The 24,368-nt window shown below is 41.2% G+C and overlaps 1 protein-coding gene across 1 annotated transcript in view; it reads left to right on the top strand.

The window, feature by feature from the left end:
• Nucleotides 1-24,368, top strand: part of DNAAF8 (dynein axonemal assembly factor 8) — an 84,698-nt gene that overhangs the window by 43,177 nt on the left and 17,153 nt on the right. Inside the window, 12 exon segments of the mRNA XM_088523101.1 lie at nt 1,584-1,728; nt 3,643-3,893; nt 4,965-5,002; nt 6,035-6,183; nt 9,217-9,371; nt 11,328-11,475; nt 13,100-13,228; nt 14,996-15,190; nt 16,434-16,760; nt 18,708-18,782; nt 20,396-20,449; nt 22,429-22,598. Of these exon segments, the coding sequence (XP_088379227.1) occupies nt 1,584-1,728; nt 3,643-3,893; nt 4,965-5,002; nt 6,035-6,183; nt 9,217-9,371; nt 11,328-11,475; nt 13,100-13,228; nt 14,996-15,190; nt 16,434-16,760; nt 18,708-18,782; nt 20,396-20,449; nt 22,429-22,598 (1,836 nt within the window).

Genomic DNA, 24,368 nt, shown 5'->3' with positions numbered 1-24,368 from the left:
TGCTGAGAGTGGTTAGTGTGTGCCAGGCTTGCTCTTGGAAGATGCTCCAAATTCACAATTAGGATGTGAAGATACGCAACACTTGGCAGAGCAGGGAAATACCTCATCATGTCTTTATCCCAGTTCCTCACTTGGCCTTGTACAGAACTTCTCCAGCAAGGGCAGGATGCTCTGATATAGGCAGGAGGCCAAGAGCTAATGCTAACAGCAAGGCAGGCAGGGCCTGTGACCTCCCTGACAGGGGTGCAATTCCACCCTACCCGAATAAGAGCAGGAGAGCAGGTCCAGCCAGAGTCAAACAAGGGTCCAGTGGTTGCCCTGTGAGTCCATAGTGTTAAGGGCAATGTGGAAAGTCAGGCCAGCAGGTAAGGACCAAGGCCAAAATCAGGGAGAAATGAACCTGGGCAGAGGCATACTTGCAACACAGCTCAGGGACCATGGCCAAGTGCCTGAGCTTAAAGGCTATTCCCCAGTGAAGGAGAGAAAGGTCCCTGCCAAGGCTGGACAGCTGCATTATCCAAACTGGCTTTGAGCCCAGGCAGCCAAATCCCCAGGGACAGGAATACACTCACAGACCTCCTAGCAGCTACAGAAAAATCATTTCCTGGCTGCAATGAACAATGGGTTAATATCAGAAGAGTAGAACTAGATAAATATGAAGAAACAGAGCTTTTATTCCTACTTTAGGAACTACTAGTAGTTAGACTACTTTTTATGATTTAAGTAGATTTATAACTTCATTTATCATGATGTTATAAGGCTCATTATGTGTTTATGGACAAGTAGCATTTCATTTAAAGTGTCCAGTAATGATGAATTCATTTGGCATTCACTGCAGCAGTAAAGCTGCTTGCTGGGGCTAGCACTCTGTGTCTCTACAGACAGGAGAGCCATGCACAAATCTGAGGCCAATACAATCATGTTTGCCTGATTTACAGCTAGACAATCTATTACCCGCAGAGCTTCATGTACCATACAGCTTCCTGTCGTAAAGCATGTGCTCCTTGAAACAATACATTTCATTTGATGGGAAAATGCAGAACTCGGCATGATTTGCTTCCCCTTTTGGATAGATAGATTCAGTGTGTGTCAGAATATATCTTCCTGTACACAGGATGAGCTGAATTGGATTCATCTGGAAAGAAGATTTCAAAATAGAAATTAGTGACAGTACCAGTGATGTCTGCTGTTTGATTCTTTTCTTATGTTGATTTTGGCACTTTTATAGGTATAAAGAAACAACCATTTGCCCTATTAGTATTTGACTGTATTTCTGTAACAACACACAAACAGCAAAATTGATACATTCTATCCTCTGCCCAGATAACTCACAGCCCTTTATTAGTAAGTTTATGTGACAAAAGACACAATTTTAGTAGTAGGTGGTTGTTACGCTCCAGTCTGAGGCTAGAAGCCTATTGAACTCAACTGCATGTAAACATAAATGAAAAGAAAGCCTCTTTGTGGCTTTTAAAATATAGATAAGGCCCGGGAATTCCAGGTGAGCTGCGAGGTAGAGCTGTGCGCTCGTTGTGGGCTGGGAAGCGCCTGGCTCATCTCTGCGCTGTGCTCTTGCTGTTCAGGTTGCTATGGTTTTGCTGTTCGAAACTCTGTTCCGACGTCCCCTAGCTCTCCACCACATGTTACAGCTGCTCCTCAGTTCTGGTTTGGATATCTGTGGACTCCGCCTGCTCTATCCTCAGCATGACATGCTGCTCTCCAGCTCAGGTGAGGCCTAGCTTTCTGTCCAAGATTTAGCTGTGTAATAGGACTAAGCTGGAGATCTGTAATTGTGATAAGTTGAAGACCCACATGGTGCTATAAGCATGGGAAAGAGATTACCAGAATTACAGTTTATCAATGCCTGTATCATTTCTTTTGGAGATAATAAAACCTTGGGCTTTTTCTTTCTGTCTCCCCCCCCTGCCAAATAGTGTGTATTCTAACTCTGTGTATCTTTGTATCTCAAGCTGCTTTAGTAGTTGTTTCTGTGCGGAGGTTCCCCAAATTGTGCTGCTCTGAAGAGCAGGGTTAGGTTCATGTGAGTTAAACGTGCTAACTTACCTTCCCCTGATTTCCCTGGAGGTTTCAGTTAGAGAAACCTCCTCTAACTCTCTCCAGCTCTCCTATTGCTTCTGAGTCTTCAGTCCTTCCTTGCTCTTCAGGAGCACTGAAAGATCGTGTCACCTGAAAGACAGCTAACCTGGCCATCCCCTAATTGCTTTGGCTGATAAGCCATCACCAAAATGTCACGCTTTGCCTGTAGAAGGTGGCCTGAGATGAGTCACTGAGGATAAAGCCAACCAAATCTGTCGCAGGTCCCTATAGTTAAAGTCCAAAGCCTTTAACATTAGAAACCAATATTTGCAAATGTTGACCTTTACCATATAGGTGTTTCGTATCCCCATTTGTGAAATAAAGATAGCGAAACTGGCCTCAAAGTGTGTGTTGAATAGTATTAATTGCTAGTGCAATAAACTTCTAGTACAAGAACCATTTCATTATCTTGAAAATGTGAAGCTTGCCCCTGCAGTTTGACTACTTTGTTTTAAGCCAAGGAGTTGTCCTGGAAGAAGGCTTACATGTGACATGGTCATGTATATATCTCATCCATTTCTTTTGGGGAAGGTTATGGGTAGACTGAGAGAATCAAGTTTTCCTTTGCTTAGATAGATGATGAATGAAGACCAACTTAATCAGAGAAAAGCTCTGCAGTGACCCTGCTCTCTTTTGTGCTTGAAAACAGTAGGAACTGAACACTTGGCTCAGAAATGGGATTGCAGTTGCTGTTCTCAGCACTGTGTACATAATACATTCATACTGATAGGAGAGAGAGAAAGAAAAATTTCAGAAGTGAATAAGAAAACAAAAAATCACCAGTTATTAAAAGAAGACAGGTGGCAGCTCTGTTTCTGTGCTTTGTACCTTGTACCTTTTTTAGTAACACTTCCAATGAAGGGATAATTTGTTTGAGCTGAAAATTGCTATGGAAGTGTGCAAATTGCCTTTTCACCTGTAGCTTGATAACTTAAAAATAGTGATTTTTAAATATTTACAGTCATTTTCTCCATTATCTGCCTGTTCTAGAGCTCTTTTGTTTTAGCTTCTGACTCCTATGCAACAAATGATGTTAAATAGTGTAAGACCCAAAGCAGAGAAGGACACTTCTCACCTCTAACACTTGCAATAGGAACTAGGGAGAAATCAGCCTTGTGGGTCGAAGCAAGACATGGCACAAGAAGTTAAACTGTTGCCTTCTATCAGTTGCTCTGTAGTAACTTCTGCTGTGCACCCCCTTCCCCACAGCAAATGTGAGGCAACACACTCTTTTTTCTTGACAGATAAAATACTTTGAATTATTTCAGATTTATCATGAGGTAAAAACATACACCTGGTCACTAGCATAACAGCCTCAGGACAGACAACCAGGGAGTTATTTTTATCCTAATCCAGTATGTTAGAGCAAAGGTCTCCTTAGAGGGGTAAATAAGCTGTCACCTTGGCAAAATATAATGGGAGTGGAACTGCTGATAAGCTGTCACTCATCTGAGCGGTATGGCAGAGGTATGATCTGAAAAGAGCCCTTGAATGAATGAGTTGGGAGCACCATGCTTTAGTCGCATATGTGTTTATCTTTCACAGAAAAACTGCCTTCTTCCTATACCTCGGAGACTGGCCACATGCCCCCAGTACTGGCGTTGGGTGTGAGGGGGCCTGAGGCCTGCAGCACCCTGCAGAACATCATGGGCCCCTGGGACCCGCGGCTGGCCCAGGTGACAGACTGCGCTTCCATCAACGGCCTCTACTGCGGGGCCCGCGCGGAGCCTCTCGCCTCCCTGCCGCGCCTGGAGAGCCGCGTGCGCAGGGAGCTGAGCCTCTGGTTTGGAGGGAGAGCCCTGCCTCGTGGCCGTCTCGGAGCAAGGTGAGGGCCTTGGCCTGCATGTTGCTACTGTAGGTCTCCAGGAGCGTGTCACGGAGACCGGGCAGCTGGGCTTGGTCTTTACGCATCAGCCGTTACCGGTGGCTCTCAGTGAACAGGAGTGCGGTCTGGGAGCATCTGTTTCTGCATTGCCAGAGGAGTTATTGCAGTTTGCTCAAGTTCTCCTTCTACTGGTTTTCTCCTCTGCAGTAGCTATTAGATATTTCAAGGCATGGGACTTCCACAGTTGCCTCCCATGACTTGTTTTCTGGCCTATTTCATACATTTGCAACACCTGTTCTTGGGCCTTCTGTGGCTGATACAGCTGATCAGCCTGTTCTGAGACCTGTTCCAGCTGCACCTGGAGCTGGAGAAAGTTTACAAGGTTGTTTGCCACTGAGGGATCCCTTGCCAGAAACCCCGGTCTTCAGAGAGAGCTTTGCCCTGTATCCCTTCCATATCAAGACAGAAGGCTGCATGGGCAGCCTGGATGTTCTTGCAGCACTCCTTCCCAGCACTTTTCCCAAAGCTGTCTGGGTCTCTTCCACAAGGAAGATGAGTACTTTCCGCAGTGTGAAGCAGTCACACTTCCTGGCAGTCTTGCAATTTCCTGGGCTGAGGCTCAGATGTAAGAATCTGGGAAGCACATTTAATGTGTAAGTGAAGGGCTCTGCTTGCTCAGAAGTTGTTTTTTTCAAATTGTTATGTAAAAGGATCAGTGGACTCTGGCCTGGAGAGGAAGAGAAGAGGCACTTGTCTTCTCTTGGCTCCTGGAGCACCCCCTGACTGCTCCAAGCATGGATGGAATGGCTGTGGGCTGAAGCGTGTGTTTTACAGCTCTTCATGGAAAGCTTTGGCTTAGGGCTACAAGAAAGTTCTGCTGATCAGAAGAATCAGCCTCTCCCTCACTGCTGCATTTGCTGCACAGGCCTGTGTAATTACATGGGTTGGTTGCTGCTATAGTGGGATTTTTCAAGCTCTGGGTTTCTGCTTTTAATAGTACTGAACTGAGTAAATGTTGCTGTGGTGGAACTCTGTGTAGAAGGCCGAAACAAGCTCCATGCACCTGCAAGTTCTGGACAGGTTTGCTGAGATCTGCCATCTTATCAGTGGCATCAGGCTAAGGCTTAAGTAATGTGCAGTCCTGAGGGTGCCTTCTGCAGGCAGGCAAAGTGTGCTTGTATAGAGTTAATATGATGCTCACAGAGATTCCCCTTCATAAAGCTATGTGTCAGTTTAACTCTATATGACCATGGACAGTGACTTATCTTGACAAGATTGAAAAATCAGTTTCACAAGTTCATTCTCTTTTTCTTTTTTTCATTGTGATGGCTTTCCTCTTAGAAAATATGATGCATTATGCTAATGTAGTATCACCAGCCAGTCCGGAGAGGTGCTTCATTTTGAATAATGTGTTTGCATTAATGCTGGTAACATCATCCATTGGGAAACCAGAATACAAACTGCATGTCAGTTTTCAGCTCTCTGGAGTTCCCTTGCAAGCACCAGCAGGTTCTGCTGGGTGTGAACAAGCAGGATGTGCTCCTGTGCTGTGTACTCCGTGGCAGGGGATGAGGGCAGGTCTGCCTGAGCAGTCTGTGTTTTACAGACTTAGTCACATTGTTTTACAGGCTGTAATATTGTTATTACAGAACCACAACTTATTCACAATCCCATCATTTGGTCCTTTCAGGTATGCAGGAATGCTGTAGATATTTCACTGCCCTTAAGCATCTCTGCCAGACTTGGTGGTGCTTGTTGCTGAACATGAAATGCCAGAGGAGCATCGTAGCAACTTTTAAAATGCCTAAATTCTGCCTACTGAACCAAAACTAAATAGTAACTAAGACATACCTGAAGGGAGAAAAAGCTTTGAAAATATAGCCTCACATATTGCTTGATTCCCAGATTTCCTTGCCAGGCTGGCCATTTTGCATTAGCAACTTTTAATTGAACACAGAGAGCCTCGAAGTGGTATTGCTAGAAAATGCTCAATCAGAGACCTTGATGCAGCTCGTGTCAGGAACAAGCAAATGAAATGTTCTTCCAGCAAAGCAATTTTACCAGCGAGGTTTCTATGGTCCTGGTTTGTTGCAGAAAGTGGGTTAGAGTCAGAGCCTGGCATAACAACTTTTAATACTTACTGTTTTTTTTCTTTAGACCTCAGAGTCCTTTAACTGGAGCAGAAGAGGAGGAGGAAAAGGTTCATCTGCAGGGTCCGCTGCTGTCTCAACCTCCTGCAACACTTGTTGCAACCACCAAAGGTCATTGATAGGGAACAAATACTGAGGTTTTACAATGCTGCCCCACTGATGTTACTTCCTTAATCCAGCCTACCTGTTTCAGGAAATTTGTCTACCTGGATTTCCTAATGTTGTGGCCTGTCTAGATCCACGAGTGAATTTGTGGTGAAACTTTATTGTCTAAAATGAAGGGACAGAGGAGTGTTATGATCATCTTGTCCTCCTCATGGGAGGAGCTGCTAGAGTCCTATAGGCTGCTTAGATTTCACTGAAAGATAAAAATAAAACCCAGGAAATCTCCGCTCATAAGAGCGTGTTTACCAAGAAAACATTTATGTAAACTGCATATTTATGTGATTAGAGATCATCTGCCTCTACTGGTTAGAAGGTGAATATAATCATCATGGAGTATGAAGTAGCTAAATTGGAAATTGAATTATTTTATAGAGCTGATGTAAATGACCTGGCTTCTCTGCCAAAATTCCCCATTTTCCTTTGTTGGCAGTAGCCTTCCAGTATCTGAATTACTACCTAGTAGCAAGCTGCCTGTGCTGAGGCATGCAGACCTTACAGGCTAGGAAGGACCTGTGTGAAATGGAGGTGTCTGTTGTAGGCAGAGCGGCGTGCTGGCAATCTTCAGTAGTTGAATCTCTCTAGAGCTGGATCTCTGTAAAGCAAAAGTGGTTGAGATGGTGCTACGAGAGCATTGCTATCCTGTTTCTACTCCCACAACTGAAGCTATTTCCACTGAAAAAAAAAAGAGTTATGGAAGCTGAGCAGCTGTTTAGGGGGAAGATGGCAGGAGGAAAATAGGGTTACATTGGCATAGAAAGAAGAAACATAAAACGAAATTGCCAAAGGAAAGTTTGAGAAAGGAATGCAGGCATAAACCTAAAATGGGAAAGGAAGGGATGGTAAAGTGACATAGGGGAGGACAATAAAAAAAAATACAGAAGGAAAACGGAAAGAAAGGAAATTCTCACCTTTGGGCTACACTCATTGGTATATGTGGGCATGTTAACTCAAGCAGCTTGGCAGACTGCCATTGACTCTGTTATTTGGATTGGTATTGATGGCAGCTGGTTACTGCTGATGCAATGAGTCACATTTTCTGCCTCCCCTTCCTTTTATGGCCATTAATGATTCACACTTGATGGGGGCTGCTGAGTTACACCACACCACGTTCCATCTGTATTTGGGCTCAGGAAGTCACTTCCAACCCTTGCTCCTCAGATAACTGTATCATGACTTTGAAAAGCTGGTCTGGGAGCAGAAACCCTATAGAAATGTTAAGGAAGGGAAACATTCACTGACTTCTTATGCCAGCTCTCTGGTAGTTCCTCTGGGAGAGAGGACCAGCATACAGAGCATGCAGAACAAATATACTGCTGCCTCTTCACAGGAATCAAAGCTTTCCTACCCTAGGAAATATGTTTGTTAATTTGGGATATGTTTGTGGAATACATTTATTTAAATGTTATCAACTAGAGATGGGCAAAAGTTTTACCACCTGTAACATTGAGTTTTGTCAGGTATAATGAATGTAGCACTAATGTCAATCCGGCTCAGAGCATATGAAATGAAAGCCACATAAGTTTTAAGGAAAATTGCCCTGCTCATCCTGGATAATAAACACAAACTTTCCCTCTTCTGTTGTCATGCCTTTGAAATAGCAGGCTAAGGCCTGGTCATGTTCTTGGGAGATAGATATCCATATCACAAAGATCACAGCTACAAGAAATGTTCAAAGTTGATAGTTTTACCACCCTCCCTCCTGGCAAAAGAACCCACAGTGTAACTGGGGCACAGAGACTAAAATACGTCCAACCTTATACAATTTTGTCAGATCTAAGGAAAGGTAACAGGGCAATGTAGCATATTATGAAGCATGTATCTTCTCCGAGTTCTTTCTTAGAAGGTTAGGGATCTGAATTCACCCTGTGTAGAGAATAAGGCTATGTTAGAATTAGAACAGTATAATACTGAAAGCAGTAGCAAGAGCAGAGAATAAGGATAGTATTAGAACAAATCAAGGACCTTGGTTAGATTAGAGGCTTCACAGAAAAGCCTTGAGCAATGTCCTATACCTCAAATGGGGCTTAGACGCTGCTCAGGTGTCAGTTGTTCTGTTTCCTGAGCGTGCTGGTAGTGGGTATTGCCACCCTGTTGGCACTGAGCTTGAGCCTTCAGCTTAGAAAATAGGAGTGTGTAAACCCTGGTTTCTAACCTAGCATAAACTCCACTGTTTCTGCAAACTGAGCTACTAGGATAAGGGGTGTAAGCACAATGTGGGCAGCCAGCCCCTACATAAGGTTCAGCAGAAACCCAAGTGGAGAAAGCAGGCAGGTATTGTTATCAGGATGACCAGCGTCAGGAACTTGTGAGGCCATAGATGGTACCAAACAAGAACGAGGTGGGGGTAATGATCAGAGGTTGGTCCAAAGATTCAGTAGCCTATGCTGTGAGATGGGCATAAGCCAGGGCTAAAGTAAGGATGAGAGGAAGAAGAAGGTAGTGCTGAAGAAGATTGTAGCTACAGACAAGGACCACCAGTAAGAGCAGAGAGAAATGATGGAATTGCTTCATGTGTCTCAGAGTTGATAAACTACCAGTTAGTCATCTTGGCTTTATTCAGCTGCTCACCAACACGGCCAGGCTTGTCAGGTCCTTTGGCTTTCAGGGAACTCAGTGCTGTCAGATTGCTGGCTGTTGTAACGGTCCAAAACAGCCTGGCAGGGCTGACACACAGCTATTGTGTGGACCAAGAGCATAGGCAGCTGGAAAAAGACAGACAAATACCTCGTAGATATCTGGATTGGCTTGATGAGCCAGACTGACTGCAATAGTTGATTCACAAAGAGATTTTCATGTTTCCATAAGCTGTTCTGTCCTCATCTCGCCTCATATAGCTGCCATTATGGGCTGGATAGAGCACATCATAGAACGTGGTGTTTTCATTTGGAATGTATTTCAAGCTGGAGCTGGCCACTATGAAAGTGGCTGCAGATTCTGTGGAAATAATACGCTGCTTTTCTTACCCTCTTTTTGATCTAGGGGACATCATTTTGTTGGTGTCACCTGTGGTATCTCCTCATGCCTATGGCAGTGTGATTTCGGCCTGTACTCGTCGGGGGTTTATCCTGCAAGGAGTCAGACAGCTGCTGCTTTCCCCCAAGCAAGCCATTGCACTGAGCATGACAGCAAGTCAGGTACCAGACGCGGCACAGATCTTACTTGTATTCCTCGGGTTGCTAGTTGTTCTGAAACTCATTTTTGCTGTCACACTGAGCAAAGTTCTTTCTATTCCCAATTTCTTGAAGGAATCTCTGATTTTTCTGTGGTTTCTTTGAAATTTGACCTTCCAGGATATCAGATGGTTATCCTAAGATTTTAAAAATTATAGCCAAAATCTTCAAGTTAACTTTGTGATGTTCTTCTGCTCCCTGTCTTTTGCATTAGTTTTCCTCAACATGGTAGGTCTGGTATGATATGAAAGCAAGCAAAGCTTAAAGTGCATTGCTCTGACAATGCTTTAAATCAGTTATTTTCTGTGCTGCCCTAGCCAGAAGATGATGGGGATCTCAGCCACACTGGTGTTACTACCACAGTGTACGTTCAAAGCAGCCAGCGTGGATGTGGGAGAAGGTTGGGCAATGACAGCATTTGTACACTACACCATTTCTCAGCCTATACAGAGCTAACTATGAATAGTTTGTATTTACTAGTGTTTTTTGTTTGTTTGTCTTTTAAACAATAAGAATGTATCATATTGGAGCTGTTCATCAATACATGTCATGCTTGGGTGATCTGTTTTGTTTTTTTCTCACCCTGTGGATGTGTGAGCTGACACTCCTCTAGGAAGTGTTTCCAAGATGCTCATTATCTCTTTAGTAGCAAGTCAGCACTCATGTTCTCTGTGTTCCTGCAATTGGTACTCTGTTTGCTTTCAGTGCTGTTTTTTTTCTTTAGTAGGAAAATCACACCAGGCTCCAGCCTGCCTCTTTGAGCAGAGGTGAAAGTTCATGATCAGGCCTCCTCCTACTAAGACAAACACGAATTTTTCCATTGATTTCAAAATAAGCAAGAGCAACCAGTAGCCCCATAAACCAAAATAACAATTTTTGACCTGTGAACATGTTTTCAGGAGAATAGTCTTCATCTAACAGAAAAATGTGTGATTATGCATGTTACAGTCCCTCCAGGACTGCTTATGGGTTTTCAGTATGTAGGAGTCTCCTAGTTTTATACATTAACATATATTTTTTATAAAGAGCTTTTCTGTTTTGAAAAACAATTTTTTTCTTTTTCTCTGAAGCTGTGTGCAATGTGCTGATAGATTATTTGAGTCAGAGTGCACTTGGCATTTTGACATGCCAGCCCAAGGAAACAGAAATAATCATAAATGCAAGACTTTGTCAAACTTACATATGTAACAGTCAAATTTACATATGCAAGAAGTTAATTTCTGCACTTACTTGATAAATCACCCAGTGAATCCTATGAGACTTTTTCTTACAAAGTGAGGCACCCCTTATTTTAAATCTCTTACCATCTTGCTAAGGTTGTTTCCTCAGTGAATGAGGAAATGCATCTTTGGAAACTAACATCACTGAGTTGTGTACGAAGCCTCTCTTCTGATTGCTTGCTGGTTAAGCCTGAGGAAGAACATTTTCCCTGCCCCTAATGTCCTTTAGAATAAGCATAACTCTTATTCATTGAATATTATAGCTCAAGTAGCCAGATATTTGGAACAAGGCCCCTACATGGAAATGGCCTTTTCAGAAGTTAAGAGAAGCAATGGCAATTAGTGCCTTAATGGGGTCTCTGGTGCAGAGCGTTCTGAAAAGTCATTTAGGGCTCAAAGTCATTTGTGCATAAGTGACTTAGAATGGTGATACTGTGATAGCTGAGTTTTAATAACTGTTATACTCTTAGCCTAGCCCAGTTGTAGGGCAAAACATGTTATATTAAACCTTTTCCCTGAGGCTTAAATTATATTGTTCAGTCTTATGAATAGATGATGCATGAGCATCCAGTTACTGGAAGTTACTGTGGCTCAGCTGTTCTGCTGTATCACGTTATGCTGCTGTAACTTGACTGCTTGTTTGAGCCCAGTAATGCCTAGATCTGGATTTATTAGGCTAACCTGTCCCTCATTATTTTAGGCTGCTGTATTTTGCCCGAGCAAGATTTCAATTTCAGCTGATACCAACTCTGAAAGAGGTGAACTTTCTGTTGAGTCACGTATGCACTGTCTAATTTTATTGCTGAGAAAGGAGAATGCAAGTCATCATATTCCTGCCTTGGTAAAAGGTAATGCTGCATCACCTGCAACCTCTAGACTGGGGAAAGTTCCTTATTAAAGAATTAAGAGAGCATCACAGATGATGATTAGAGTGTTTATGTTTTGCTCTGGAAAGTTTGTACTAGAAATATCTAGGCAGACCCTAGAACAAAGATCATTCTTCAAAAGGAACGGTTTACCCTTGTTTTTTAAGAACAGTGTTTTTGCCTTTGTAGACAGACTTTGCAGATATGTCTTTCTTGTCATCTGTGATTGCTTGAGAATGGATCCATAAATGTAGCTTATTCCAGAGCCCTGCAGTGTGGAAACTGATATTCTTCTCACATAAGCTTTTGTTTCTTGTTTGGGGAGTGTAGAAAAGCATTAGGAACTGAGTAGGCTAAATACCACAGTAAGAATTTTTGCATTTTTAAAAAGTAACGTGGAAAAGCAGTCACCACTTCATGCTCCAACACTCTATTTTTCACGTAGGGAGAACTTCAGCAATCATATGAACTCAAGCAGAGAGATTTGTGTCTTTACATAGTGAATCCACAGACAGAGGATCAAGCCCCACAAATTTTTGTACAAACTTTGCTTTCTAACAGGCAATAAGTTTGAACAGGCAGCAGGTAAAATTCTGATGTAATAATGGCACATTCTTTAATTACATGTGGCATCTGAATTTTAAAAAGCAGGTAGGTGATTGTCACTGGTGCTAGCTCAAATATCTGTCAGTGCCTTGCTTGGCATGAGGCTTGCCATCACTGTCCGGTGCTAACAATCCACTGCCCGTACTATGCCACAGTAAATTGCTGACAGGCATGTGTATAGTAAGAAACTGCAAGGCATACGAAGTAATTTGAAAGCAAGCCTTTAAAACTGTTGTCTGAAATGTTAATGCAGAATATTGAATAAATTGTTATTAAACTGCAGTATGTTCCAGTACCTTCATTTCCTGCCTGTGCATAACCTGGCACTTTGAAGGGAAAATGAGAACTGAGGGATTGCTAGTTTCAAGCACGTAGTGTTTGTGAAAGTGGAATGGAAGCAGGCATTTTCCTGATGGAAATGCGAGCAGAACGTGATGACACTTCTGTTAGGTACTGCAATCCCTGCAGGCTTTCCGTTGCCGTTGGTATTGCGTAGGGTGCAGGACACTGGCATTGCTGCTGATCTGGGGGGCCTGGACTCAAGCATTGTGCTCAAGACTTGTGACTTTTCTTCCTTGCACTCCAGCTTACTCAAGAAACTTTTAGAATTCAAGAGCTGTGTAGACTCTCTTGCATGCACAACTCTTCATTTAATCTTTATTTTATGAAAAGTTTCATTCCACAGCAAGGGTTAGAAGGTTATCAAGACAGCTGAGTGCTGCTCATGAAGCAAAGGTGTCTCCAGAGAAAGCAGTGGCCAAGCCTCAATTTTTCAGCAGCCCCTTGCCCTACTGTAAGAGAATGACTTGTAGTGCTGGGGGAGAAGACATGGTGGGAGCTCATCTCACGTATCGTGAGTGAGCTCAGCGTGACCCAGGTTAATGTCTCTGTAATGGTACTCTGGCCAGATGACTCAAAATATTTGATAGGAAGCATATTTTATTTCACACTCCATCGCAGAGTTCTATGTTCATCGCATATTTTTTTGCTCTGTACATAGCCCTGACAAATGAACTGGTGAAACAAGACCTTCTTGGAGGTGGGCAGAGCAGCTCGTGGGCCATTGGGCTGGAGTCCTCAGCATTTTTTCATGTGGCTCCTTACACTGAGACCTTGCTGCAGACACTGGGTAGGTCAGAGTGGAAAATGCATTGTTCAGTCTTCTATAAATCCTGCCAACTTTACTGGGGGATTTCCCAGAATAAGGACATTAGGAATATGTTGTTTTCTGCAATAACTCATTTCGCATTCTGATGTCCTTTAGTCATACTGAATGATTCCCATGAGATGTGTTCTGCAGCTGGGTAATGAACAAAAGGATCAATGGAAAAGTGATACGGAAATATGTTTTGTAATGTAAATTAAAAAATTATAGAAAAATAAATCTGTTTAAAAATCAAGTGTGACCTGACAACAACCAATTAAGCCTTAAGCCTACCGTAATTAAAAGAATAATACTCAATCAATATGTATTTACTGCAATAGTTTCAAAAAGAAGTCAAAATATTAAAATGAGGAAAGTTGCTGGTTAAGCATGTAAAACTGGAATTTGCTGAAGGGATAAATGTTGGCAGCTGTAGTTTCTTCTGTAGGTGCACAGAAGGCACTTTTTCATTCCACTTTACTCAGATGTTCTTAATTTCAGTTTTTAGAGCTGAATTCACTTCAGTAACTAGTTCATTGAAAGCTGAGAAATCGATAATTCTTGAAAAAACAAGTAAACTTGTTTTCTGTTTATAAATCTGACTCAGATGAGTATGAGAGTCTTAGATCTACTACTACTGAGCACTTGGAAGTCATGGAATCAGAAGTAACTAGTTTATTTCATTAACTATAGGTAATATTTTCTTACATGTTCTATAGGTTTCATATAATTTGATTGTGTTTATTTTAAGCATGGGATATTAGGATTTTTGATTGACAACCAATTGCAAATACACATACGTTATAAGTAAAAATAATAATGTGTCATTCACCATTCTCTATTATGAAATGTTAAGAGGTAGGAATAAAAAAAAATCAACTATGCATTTGCTTAAGTAATGATTTAGTGTAAGAGTACGAGATTACACACACTTTTGATGAAGCCAGGGATCATGTGCAGTGCAATCTAGAGATTATGCTAGAGAGTAAAAGGAAGTATTAATATGAAGGCAGTCATTAGTTATTGATCTGCAGCTGATACCCTAAATCATTTTGGTATAAATCTGTCCACTCTGCTTGACAATATGAATAAGGATGCTAAAATTAGGGTTGACATGGCAAAAAGTAAAGTCCAGTTAAAGGGCATGACTCATTAGTAAAGATTCACATCCTTCCGGGCCATGTATTCTATGTAAAGAAGAGAAAAGAATGGATATTTCCATATGCGGATTACATTTGAATAATGTTGTGTTACACAGGGTAACAGATTGGGCTCAAAAGATGAGGATGAGATAATCCAAGCAAAATTTGAAATCAAATCCTTTACATTCTGTCTCAGAGGAAAAAAATGTATATAGTATTTAGGGATGATCCATTATGTACACAGGAGAATTTTGATGGGGATTTTTAGGGATTTGAATCCTGAAACCTTAATTGCTGTAATTGCAGACTTTTAAATCCAAGAGTCCCTGGTAAACAAGCACTGGTTCTAAATACTTAATCTTTTGATTGAAGATTTAAACATTGATAAATATGGGGAACAGAATTGTTTCTTCAAGAGAATGTTAGTTATGTCCTTCTTGTTCATGTACTTTGCTGCTTGGCCATGCCAAGCTGCAGCATGAGAAGCATTATCACAGTGAGGTACTGGCCTTTGCTGCCCAGTAGAGAATGAGTCAATCCTTTCACACTAAAGAGAAGAGATTCATTTTTCTGGGGTAACTAGGTTTGTTTTCATGCTCTCTCTGGGCAGGAGGCAACCTCAGTGCAGTGCCAGACTGCTGTAACATTCCTCTGGATGTTTTGTGCAATCGAACGTATGCTTCTGATCCTGAAACGGAGCAAGTTGTCATGCTGACGCTGATCGGAATGGATGCCATGAAGAGCGCTGGAGAACTCCTTCAGCAGATCCTCCTTCCTGGGGGCAGTGAGCAACCTCACAATGCAGGTGATCCCAGCTCCTGGGAGGGCTGCAGAGGTGGGTCAGGAAAATCTAGTCTATCCAGGTATTGTCATAGCAAGAACATGAAGAAATACGTGGTGAAAGGTGCCTCAGGAAGGCCAGGTTTGTTTGCTCACCTGCCTAAAGCAGTGAAGGATCCATCGTGGCTGAGCAGTGATGGGCAAGGCCACCTTGCATGCTGCAACAGCGTGTTGACTCAGGTGGACACATTCTCTTCAGTTCAGAGATGTACTAAGCCATAGCAAAATCTATATGTAATCCAGACTGTTTTGTCTCTTCCTAAATACAGGAGGTAATGCAGTTGTGAAAGCAGGGCACAGTGACAGGAAATCATAAGGCATAAATTCTGCTTCCCTGGCCACTAGTGTCCTGTGTGATCAGAGCAGGCACGTCACCTCTTCGTGCATTTCCTCACGTGGGCACGAGGAATAATGACACTAGCCACCTATATTAAATGCTTTCAACTGCATACATGAAGAGTGTTGTCGAATGCTAAGAAGGATGATGGTGTTAGACAATTTTGTGATACAGATTGTGCCAAAGGGTAATAAAACAGATGGTGTACTAACAAAGGGCAAAAGTCTGGCACCTTGGCTTACACTATGCTTTATCCTGCTCTCTTGAAACACTACTGTGCAGTGCGATCCATATCACAGCAGACCAGGAAGGAGATCTTAGCTGTGACTTTTGGTGACTTAAAGTCAACAAATTGAACCCTTAAGTCTCTTGCTACACTGGAAGTAAGACCACATTGCAAACACAAAGTTTAAGTTATTTTAGAGGCAAGTCAGCATTAAATTGTAGGTTATTACTGTGATAAATATAGCTTAAAATGGAATATTACGAGAGGTGATATAGGATCTGTAATTATGGATTATGCTGTGTCAAAGCACATTGTCAATGTTTCCCTTTCAGCTCCTCTTCATTAGCCGTTTTTTCTAATCAAATCATGGCACTTATTCTGTATGACTCTCTGCTGCTTTCTCAAATAGTCCATTCTTTGTTTTCAGTGCAATTTCTTAGCAATTGTAGTGTGTTGATTCCTGCTGTGTTTCTGTACCTGCATTACACTCCATTTTGGATATGAGAGGGAGTAGTGTCAAAGCAACTTTGGAAGCAGTTAAAAAAAAGGAGTGGAAATTTAGAAAACAGGTCTCCAAAAGAAAAGCATGGATTCTAGGAAGCATTTGCTGTTGGCTGATAATAAACAGATTTCTCTGTTTTGCAGAAGGACTGGATTCAGGATTTGAGCTTCTAGGTCTGAAGTGGCTTCCCCACCTCACTCGAAGTCAGGCCAGAGAAATAACCCCTTTTGAGGTCGGAGATGTTTCCTGGCAGAGCAGCATTGACACGCTCATGTCAAACCCAGTGCTTGTGTGTGCATTACGACGGATCAATGCCATCAAGGTTCTTGCAGACACATTGGAGAGGTTACCATCGTGCAGGGAGAAGCTGGGCAAAAGTAACAGTGTTCTGCAGAGAGTAATGGCCTTGACCCCAGAGATGACGTTCAGACAAGCTGTCCTCTTCTTCACAGAGGAGGATTTTGTAACTGGTAAGCCTTGTTTTTACTGTTTGTAATGTTCTCAGTGAGAGGGAGTTTGGGAATTTATTGAACTTGGACAAAAGAATCTGTTGTTGTGGGTTCTGCTAAGGCCCAGGAAAACTCATTAACAATAACTTGGGGTTAAATTCTGCACTTGGCTGCGTGATCAGGCTTATTAAGTCAGCAGGAGTTTGCTGAGGTCACCTATAGTTTGGACTGTTAATTGAATGTGACCATGCATGCCCCGACTCCCTTCCTCTGAAGATCTCAAGGTATTCCATAAATATCAAATAGGCATTAAAGCTCTTGGCTGGACCACTAAATAATACTGTGTGTATTTTGCCTCTTTATATAAGAGACTGGGGGGGAGAGAGGCCAGGATCTATCCCACCTCCATGGGAGCACTTAATTGTGACACTTGACTTAAAAAGCTAGATGCCCTGATCTTGCCTTGTGCAGACCTGCCAGCTTACCTAAAGTCTGTGCTGCACTTGGGTGTAGCCAGTCTCTCCACTGGCCACTGGAAAGGCCTAAAGCAGCTATCTGCCAAGGTGAGAACATTTATTAACCACTGAGCTGCATCTGAGCTGAGAAAGGTAGACCTATAAAGGGACTTAGTTGCTTTTCTGCTGGTCAGGTATTAATGAAACATCCATAAAGGCATTTAAATGTTCCAGCATGCTTGAACAGCATAAAGTTTAGTCTAACTGACCTCCTGTTTTCTCATATATGTGCAACATTGCTTCCTCTTGCTTTCTCCAGCTTTCCCTCAGAGACCAGGGAGCAGTATTGAGAAACTGTAACTCCTCTTGCTCTTACAGAAGAAAGCAGATTTTCTTTTTATCCTGGAGAAGAATGAATAGTTTGTGAAGAACAGAGCCCGTTGTTGTCAATAGTGCCTGAGACTCCAGTGATATCCACTAGCATTGATCTTTCTGCATAGTAAACCTGCTGCTTTTCTCTAGTAGCAAGTCACACCTCCTTAAACTAAATCACTGTGCAGACCGTGGTGTTAGTCACACTGCATGTTTTGGAGTGGCAGAGTGTGAGCTCCCGCTGTTTTCTTCTAATGGGAAGTATATTGGCATATTGCTTAAGTTCTTTGGGAAGCCTGACTCCTCACACTTGAATATAAACAGTTCTGAAACTGCCGGGTTTTGATTATTCGGCACAGAGATAAGTCAAGGTTGTGGTAATTCCATATGTGAACTGTGAGAAGGAAGCAATAGAGTTTCATAAGCACATTTACACTTTGTAATTTATAGCTTTTCTCCTATCTCTTAATGGTGAGGAAAGGTTCTTTGTTGTCAACGCAAATGTATATGCTGTGTCAAACCAACAGCACTTGTGTAGTGCAGAACAGCAAAGTGGCTTTGAATACAAAGAGGAGAATGCAATGGTGGCGAGTCCAGGACACCCATTCAGTTCTCACAAAAGGTAGCTTCAACAGTGAAATATGTAGGTGTTTTATATAAGATTGGAGAGCAAGGAGAGGAGGTCTCCAAAGAGAAGGTATCAAACAGCCCCAGTTACTACATTAAAGTCTAAGGATTAATGCAGTGCTGCCCTTAACTGAAGTTATCTTGAGACCAAACATCAGGTTAAAAAAAATTGCCGAGCTGTAAGAGGAGTTAACTGAGGGAGGCTGTAGTTGTGATGCCAGCCTTTCCCATCTAAGCCATTGTTAAGAACACAGAAACATAGACAATACTTTAACTATGGCTCCAGCATGCTGCACTATCCCCTTTATAAAATCATTACATTTTTTACTTCTGCTTTTGCTGTTCTTGTGAGGAAAAGGGGGAATGTTTTTGAGAATAGCTTGTAAGCATTTTTCAGCTGCTCAAAGCTCAGCATCCCTACTCCCCCATTAAATATAATTACCTTTCCCTCCCCTCTCCACCAAACAGTGAAAATCCTGCAATTGTGAATCCGTAAAAACCTCTCATCTTACAGATCCAGAACACCGCCCTGCTATGAAGTACCTGCCACCACCTGGCAAGAGGTCCAAGGCTGAAGATAAGATCAGAAGTATGTATTAGTTGCCCCTTGGGTAAAAACAAATAGTTTTATATTCTTAAAATAGATGTAAAAAATACAGCTGTACATTCTTTGTCACAGTCATCAACATGAAATTAGTCATTTTTGATTAGACATTGTAGGCACAGTAATGGAGAAAAGACCAGAGGAGTGTAATTGATATTGGGGGAAGGTGGTGTCGTCAGCAGGGCCATCTAAATACTAGCTCGTCTTCCACCTGGTTCTTCCCTGCTTATTTAGACAATTTATCTAGAGCTTGTTTGAAATACAGATGAAAATAAGCCAAGTCCATTTGTAGCACTTTTCAGTTGTACACCTTAAAGAAGTTAAGTTACATTATTTCTTATAGAGTAGGTCACTGACACCTAGAGAGGTGAAATGCTTTGGCCACCATTGCCCAACAGACAAGTTTCCCAAGTTTCAGTCAGGATCTCTGTCCCCTGTATTGCAGGGCCACTCCAGTCATTGGGCACTTCACAGCTTCTAGGAGTTCTTTCAGATAACCCCAATATTAAAGAAAAAAATGGTGCTGTGAGGATGTGAGTTAGAAGGCTGTGAGTCAAGGACCTGAGATCTGGTTTTGCCTTTTATATTAGCTCTTCTTATTCCTGAAGTGTAAGAGAGATACATGGAAAGAAAACAAGGTATCCTTAAAAGAAAAGGACACTTTGCCTAGGTAACTTCAAATACAATGCTCTGGGAAATAGAAATATGGAACTTTTGATCAATAAAAAATATAAAAGAATGGTAGTGACTACTTCGACAAACAGATTTCACTTTTCTGCTCTCTGTGTGCTTTTTGTACTGGTTAAACTTGGCAATTAAGATCTCTGAAAAAGGCAGTCTTTTATCAATCAGATACAAGCCTCTGCACATTGCATCCCAGTAGGTATCATCTCAGTTCTCATGTGCCTTGAACTGCCTTAAACTCTTCTCACCTTTCCAGGTTACTTCAAGTTTCACATTAGACACATTTTAATATGCGCTTTTGTCATAAACCCTGGCCTATTTATATCTGACTTATTTTACATTGCTCTGCTCACAGCTGAAGTGAGTCTTCCTGGTTGTTTGGGGAAGGTCAGAGAGGTTTTATCAGCAGAGCTGAGGAAAGGGCTGACCATGAGATCTGTGTTAAATGTGCAGTTGGAATATGCAGTCCTTCTTTGCTCCCAGGGCACAGGAGCGAGGGGAAATCAAAGCACAGTCTTGTGCTTCTCTGCCTTATACCAGAAGCCAGACAGATTCCAGCTTGGCTGTGAAGTATTGGGAGCACAAAGATAGCTTAAAAGCTCTTTTGTCAATCTGCCTGAAATGCCCAGAAAAGGTAACTGAGAATCAGACCAACAAACTTGAGCACTTGCAGTCCCTTTGGCATATGCCATTGGGTGACTGGAGAGGTTATAACCAGCGCATCTCCCAGGATCTCACAGTACATCTGAACTCCCAGCCTTCTGAGATCAAGCCATATATGTCTGTGATGTTTTAAAATAACAGTATGTCATAGAAATGCTGGTTATGTTATGTAGAGCTGGTGGTGGTATACAAAAATTATTGTCCAAGAACATGTATATCTCTTATCAAATATATCTGTTTTTCTTATTTAGTGGGAGAAACCTGGAGATGCCATGTGGAATCACTGTTCACCTACTTGCAAACAGGTGAGAGAAGAAGAGCAAATTGAAAAAAAAAAAAAAAGTGGGTTTGGCAAGAAATTTTCATCTAGAAGAATCAGCAAAAAACAAGCAAATTGAGAATACCAAATGTTTCCTTAGGCCTGAAAAAGGCAATGATATAAATTCTCTTTCCTAAACATATCAGGAAATCTAGTACTTCTCTTGAGATAACACTTAAAATCCATACATATCTAAAATATGGTATAGAAATGGGATATAAAATAAAACCTATGTCAATACTTTTCTTGAGAAAAGCTTTGAAGAATGGATTTAAAAGTACTATGGAGCAGAAAAGCATAACCAAGACCACAAAATATGGGCAGATCTGGAAAGTCCACAAAACAGCCAGAACTGAAGGCGGAAATCGAGCATTTTTGAGAGCTGCCAATTCATGATCAGTAGAGACTGTTCTGTGTTGATGGTTAGAGATATTTTATCCAACCATAGTTGCTTATAGTCACTGGGAGAGAAAAGCAACTCTAGAGGGCAAAGTGTCCTATCTGTGCTAGACTCTTGTCTTCAAACAAAGATGTAAACTGAGATAAGAGAAATCCCTCCTGAAGTGTCTATAAAATACATAAATATGCAGCATGTATAGTGGTGATTCATGTACTACAAGAATGAGAATGTTTGCTCAGAACCATAGCAGATGGTAAGTAAAACATCTTGAGGACAATGAACACTTATGTAACAGTATACAATTTAGATTGCATTCTGTATGCTAGCAGCTGAGTGGATCCAAGAGGCTTGCTGCTGCACTTACAGGCTGTTGCTATGGCATTTAAACCTTTCAGTTCAAGAATGATGTGAAGGAAATAGCAGATATTTAATAGGAGGATTCTCAGCAGGATAAGGGTTAAGTTCTGATATCAAATGGGGGCAGTACTCTTGCTTTTTGTATTTAATCCCAGATTTCTTTGTCATGAATCAGCAACATGCCTCTTGCCAATTGAAAATAACAGTATGCTTCAAATTATATGTAGCATTGTTGATGCTTCAGTGCATTGACATCTGTATAATTAGTAATGCGGTGTACAGGAAACATAGAATGACATTTTATGTACACAAACAGATAATCATGGATCAATTTTAGCAGCCTGCAGTATTGTTACCTCATTCTTCATGCTAATTGACATACTAGGGCAACAGCAGTTAATGGATCCTAGCTCACTGGTTCCAATGCTACAGTTACAATAAATCTTCAAATGATGTTATTAGGATAAAATCCTAACTATATTCCCAGCAATACAGTGCTTTATATTACTGAAACTAATAATTTGAAAGGGTTGTCCTTTATATACAAATTCAGGGGTTTTCTGCCCTTAAATATATTTTTTAGTATTAGCAAAACTATTTTGGTCAATTTTGTTCTCTGTTTCTGATAGCACACTGAGCCTGGCTGGCAACCTACTGGGAGAGCTTTGTCAAAAACAAAAAGGTTTTGCTGAATTTTTAGGTTTAATAAACGGAATTGTACTTGTTTGCTAATGCTTCTCTAAAACATATCTGAGCAGATATAAAACTCAAAGAAGTTAAATAGGAGGAATAAAAATTTGATTTCAGCCTTAAGGATTACATCATATAATCAGTACAGTTCATATGAAAAATAGAAAAAAGAATATTTTATCCTGTTCAAAACATTCATGTATAATACAAAGAATTGAGTCTCATTCTACAGACCTGCCAGATAAACCTTTTGGACTCTCAGAGCAGCTTCCCTGCAAAACATATGTGCAAGCCCTGACTGTTCTCTATATATTTCTTTTTCAATTGAAAGGACAAGCTGTATACACATCTTTTTTTATGGAGCTGTTTGATTCACTCAAGTTTTTATAAACAACATGCCAGCTGTTAGGTGGTCCAGTCCTATAGATGCCTGCCCAGGTAGTAAGCTAATATTACTGTTATGGTTTATCTCTCTTTTTAGGAGCAGCTTTGGGTTTCATTATTGTGCTTCGTTACAGGAGCCCAGGTTCTTTGCACAGTGTTGCTGATCAAACCTGGTGCCTGGACCCGGGGCCTTGCTAGGATCCTTCGAAAACTAGACCTAGAAAAATTCAGCGTGGTCGGGATGAAACACACAAACCTGGAACCAGACATTGCCTTGGGACTCCTTTCCCCTGAAATGAAACAGGTTTGTCAAAAAAAAAAAAAAAAAAAAAAAAAAAGGGGGGGGGGGGACAGATCTATGACTATGTGTGGGTTTCACATGGGGAAGTGTGATAGAAAAAAAAAACAAAAATTCCGTTTCAGGATTTCTGCCTGTTGTCAGAGGTGAGCTGTGTAGAATCAGATGTGCCCTGGTATCAGACAAAAAAAGCTGACATGACAATAGTTTCTCTTATTGCCTGGTATAAAGAAACACATCAGGTTACTCTAAAAGAAGAGTTCTGAAGGTAGGGGAAATAGAGACACCTCTCCTGGAATCTGCTGATTGACTAATTTACAATGTTGATTCTTAATTGGGAAGCAGGTGTCCCTTGTTTCTTCTGTAGGGTCATTCCTGGCAGGGCACCTCTAGGAGGGTACAGCACTCCCTGCACATGTGCCTGGTTTTCCTTCCATGCTTTTAAATCCGGAAGCTGGGAAATACTCTTAGCAACACCAGACCATATATAACCTCTTGAGCCCTGATATGTCTTGAAATTATATTACTTATACAGCTAAATCTCTGTCCCAGAAGCATGTGCTCACAAGTCCTTAAAAATGACTGCGTAGAGAGAAAATTGGGTTGCTGTCATTTCCATTCTCTAATAGAGAATAAAGAGGATTTTTAAAGCGTGGGATATTACGGCTTTTTTTAGCTAAAAATAGGTTTATGTTTCTGTTCTTTTATAATATCAGAAATTCATTTTACCCCAACATGAAAGATTCTCTGGTGACAGGAAATGTAGTATAAAGATACTGTCAGGAAACTGAAAGGTAAACATTTAGGAGTTAGGTTTTTTCTTGAATCTTTAGTTAATCAACTGAAACATAAATAAAAATAAAAATCCATATTCTGCCCCAAGTTATGTGCATATTCATATGTATACATACAGGCACACAAACAGGCACACGCACACACATATATATTCAGGGTAAATATGTGTGTGTATATGCAAACATATGTATAAATATATATGCAGAGTAAATTTGGAAAGAGATTTTCATGAATATTTTTTACTTGTTTTTGGATTTCTCCAGCACACTAGAGCAGCTGTTGAGCATTGATGTGGTTTCTTTGAAGAACTTGTGACTAATGAGTTTAAAAATTACTGAGTATTGTTTTGGTGTTCATGGAATAAATGCAGGTTTTGAAAGTGAGAAAACAGAGATAATGCCCTCTCTTTGGCAAGCAGGAAAGGACAGTAGGAAACACTTTCTGCTGAACAGGACCTCCTCATGGGTAGCCTGCACCTGAAAGTCTTTCACTCATGAGGACTGAAAAGGGTTCAGCTCCCCAGATAAATAGGTAGACTTCCAAAAAGCCTCAGCATGCTTCATTCACTGGGATATTTTGAAAATGTGACTGTTAATTTTACAATAGTAGCTTATGGAGGGGAGCAGAACCTTTTTCACAGCTGATCTTGATAAAAGCATTGAAATTGGAGCAGTGTAGAGCTATTTCTCAGTATAGGGGACAACTGGATAAAATGCTGTTTTTAAAATGGGGCTCTTAAAGAGAAGAACTGCTGAAATATAGCAGAAGAATATGGAGTCAGTATGTCAAAACTTTCTAGAAATTTTGTCCAGTGATTTCTACCTCCTTAGCTTGAGCCTGATCCAAAATTCACTGAAATACAGAAAACTCCTATGTGCTCTGCAATATGCCCCTTTCAGTTACTTTTATGTATGTATTAATAGCAGATTTTGGTTTTATTCACTGATCGCAAGGCTATCCAGCATCCCCTTTCTCTTTTGA

This window comes from Tinamus guttatus, unplaced genomic scaffold (assembly GCF_059628265.1).
Source record: "Tinamus guttatus ecotype Peru unplaced genomic scaffold, ASM5962826v1 Tinamus_guttatus_pri_ptg000172l, whole genome shotgun sequence".
NCBI classification, from domain to species: Eukaryota; Metazoa; Chordata; class Aves; order Tinamiformes; family Tinamidae; genus Tinamus; species Tinamus guttatus.
Note: the sequence above shows the minus strand (reverse complement) of the source record. Positions and strands in the feature narration are given on the sequence as shown.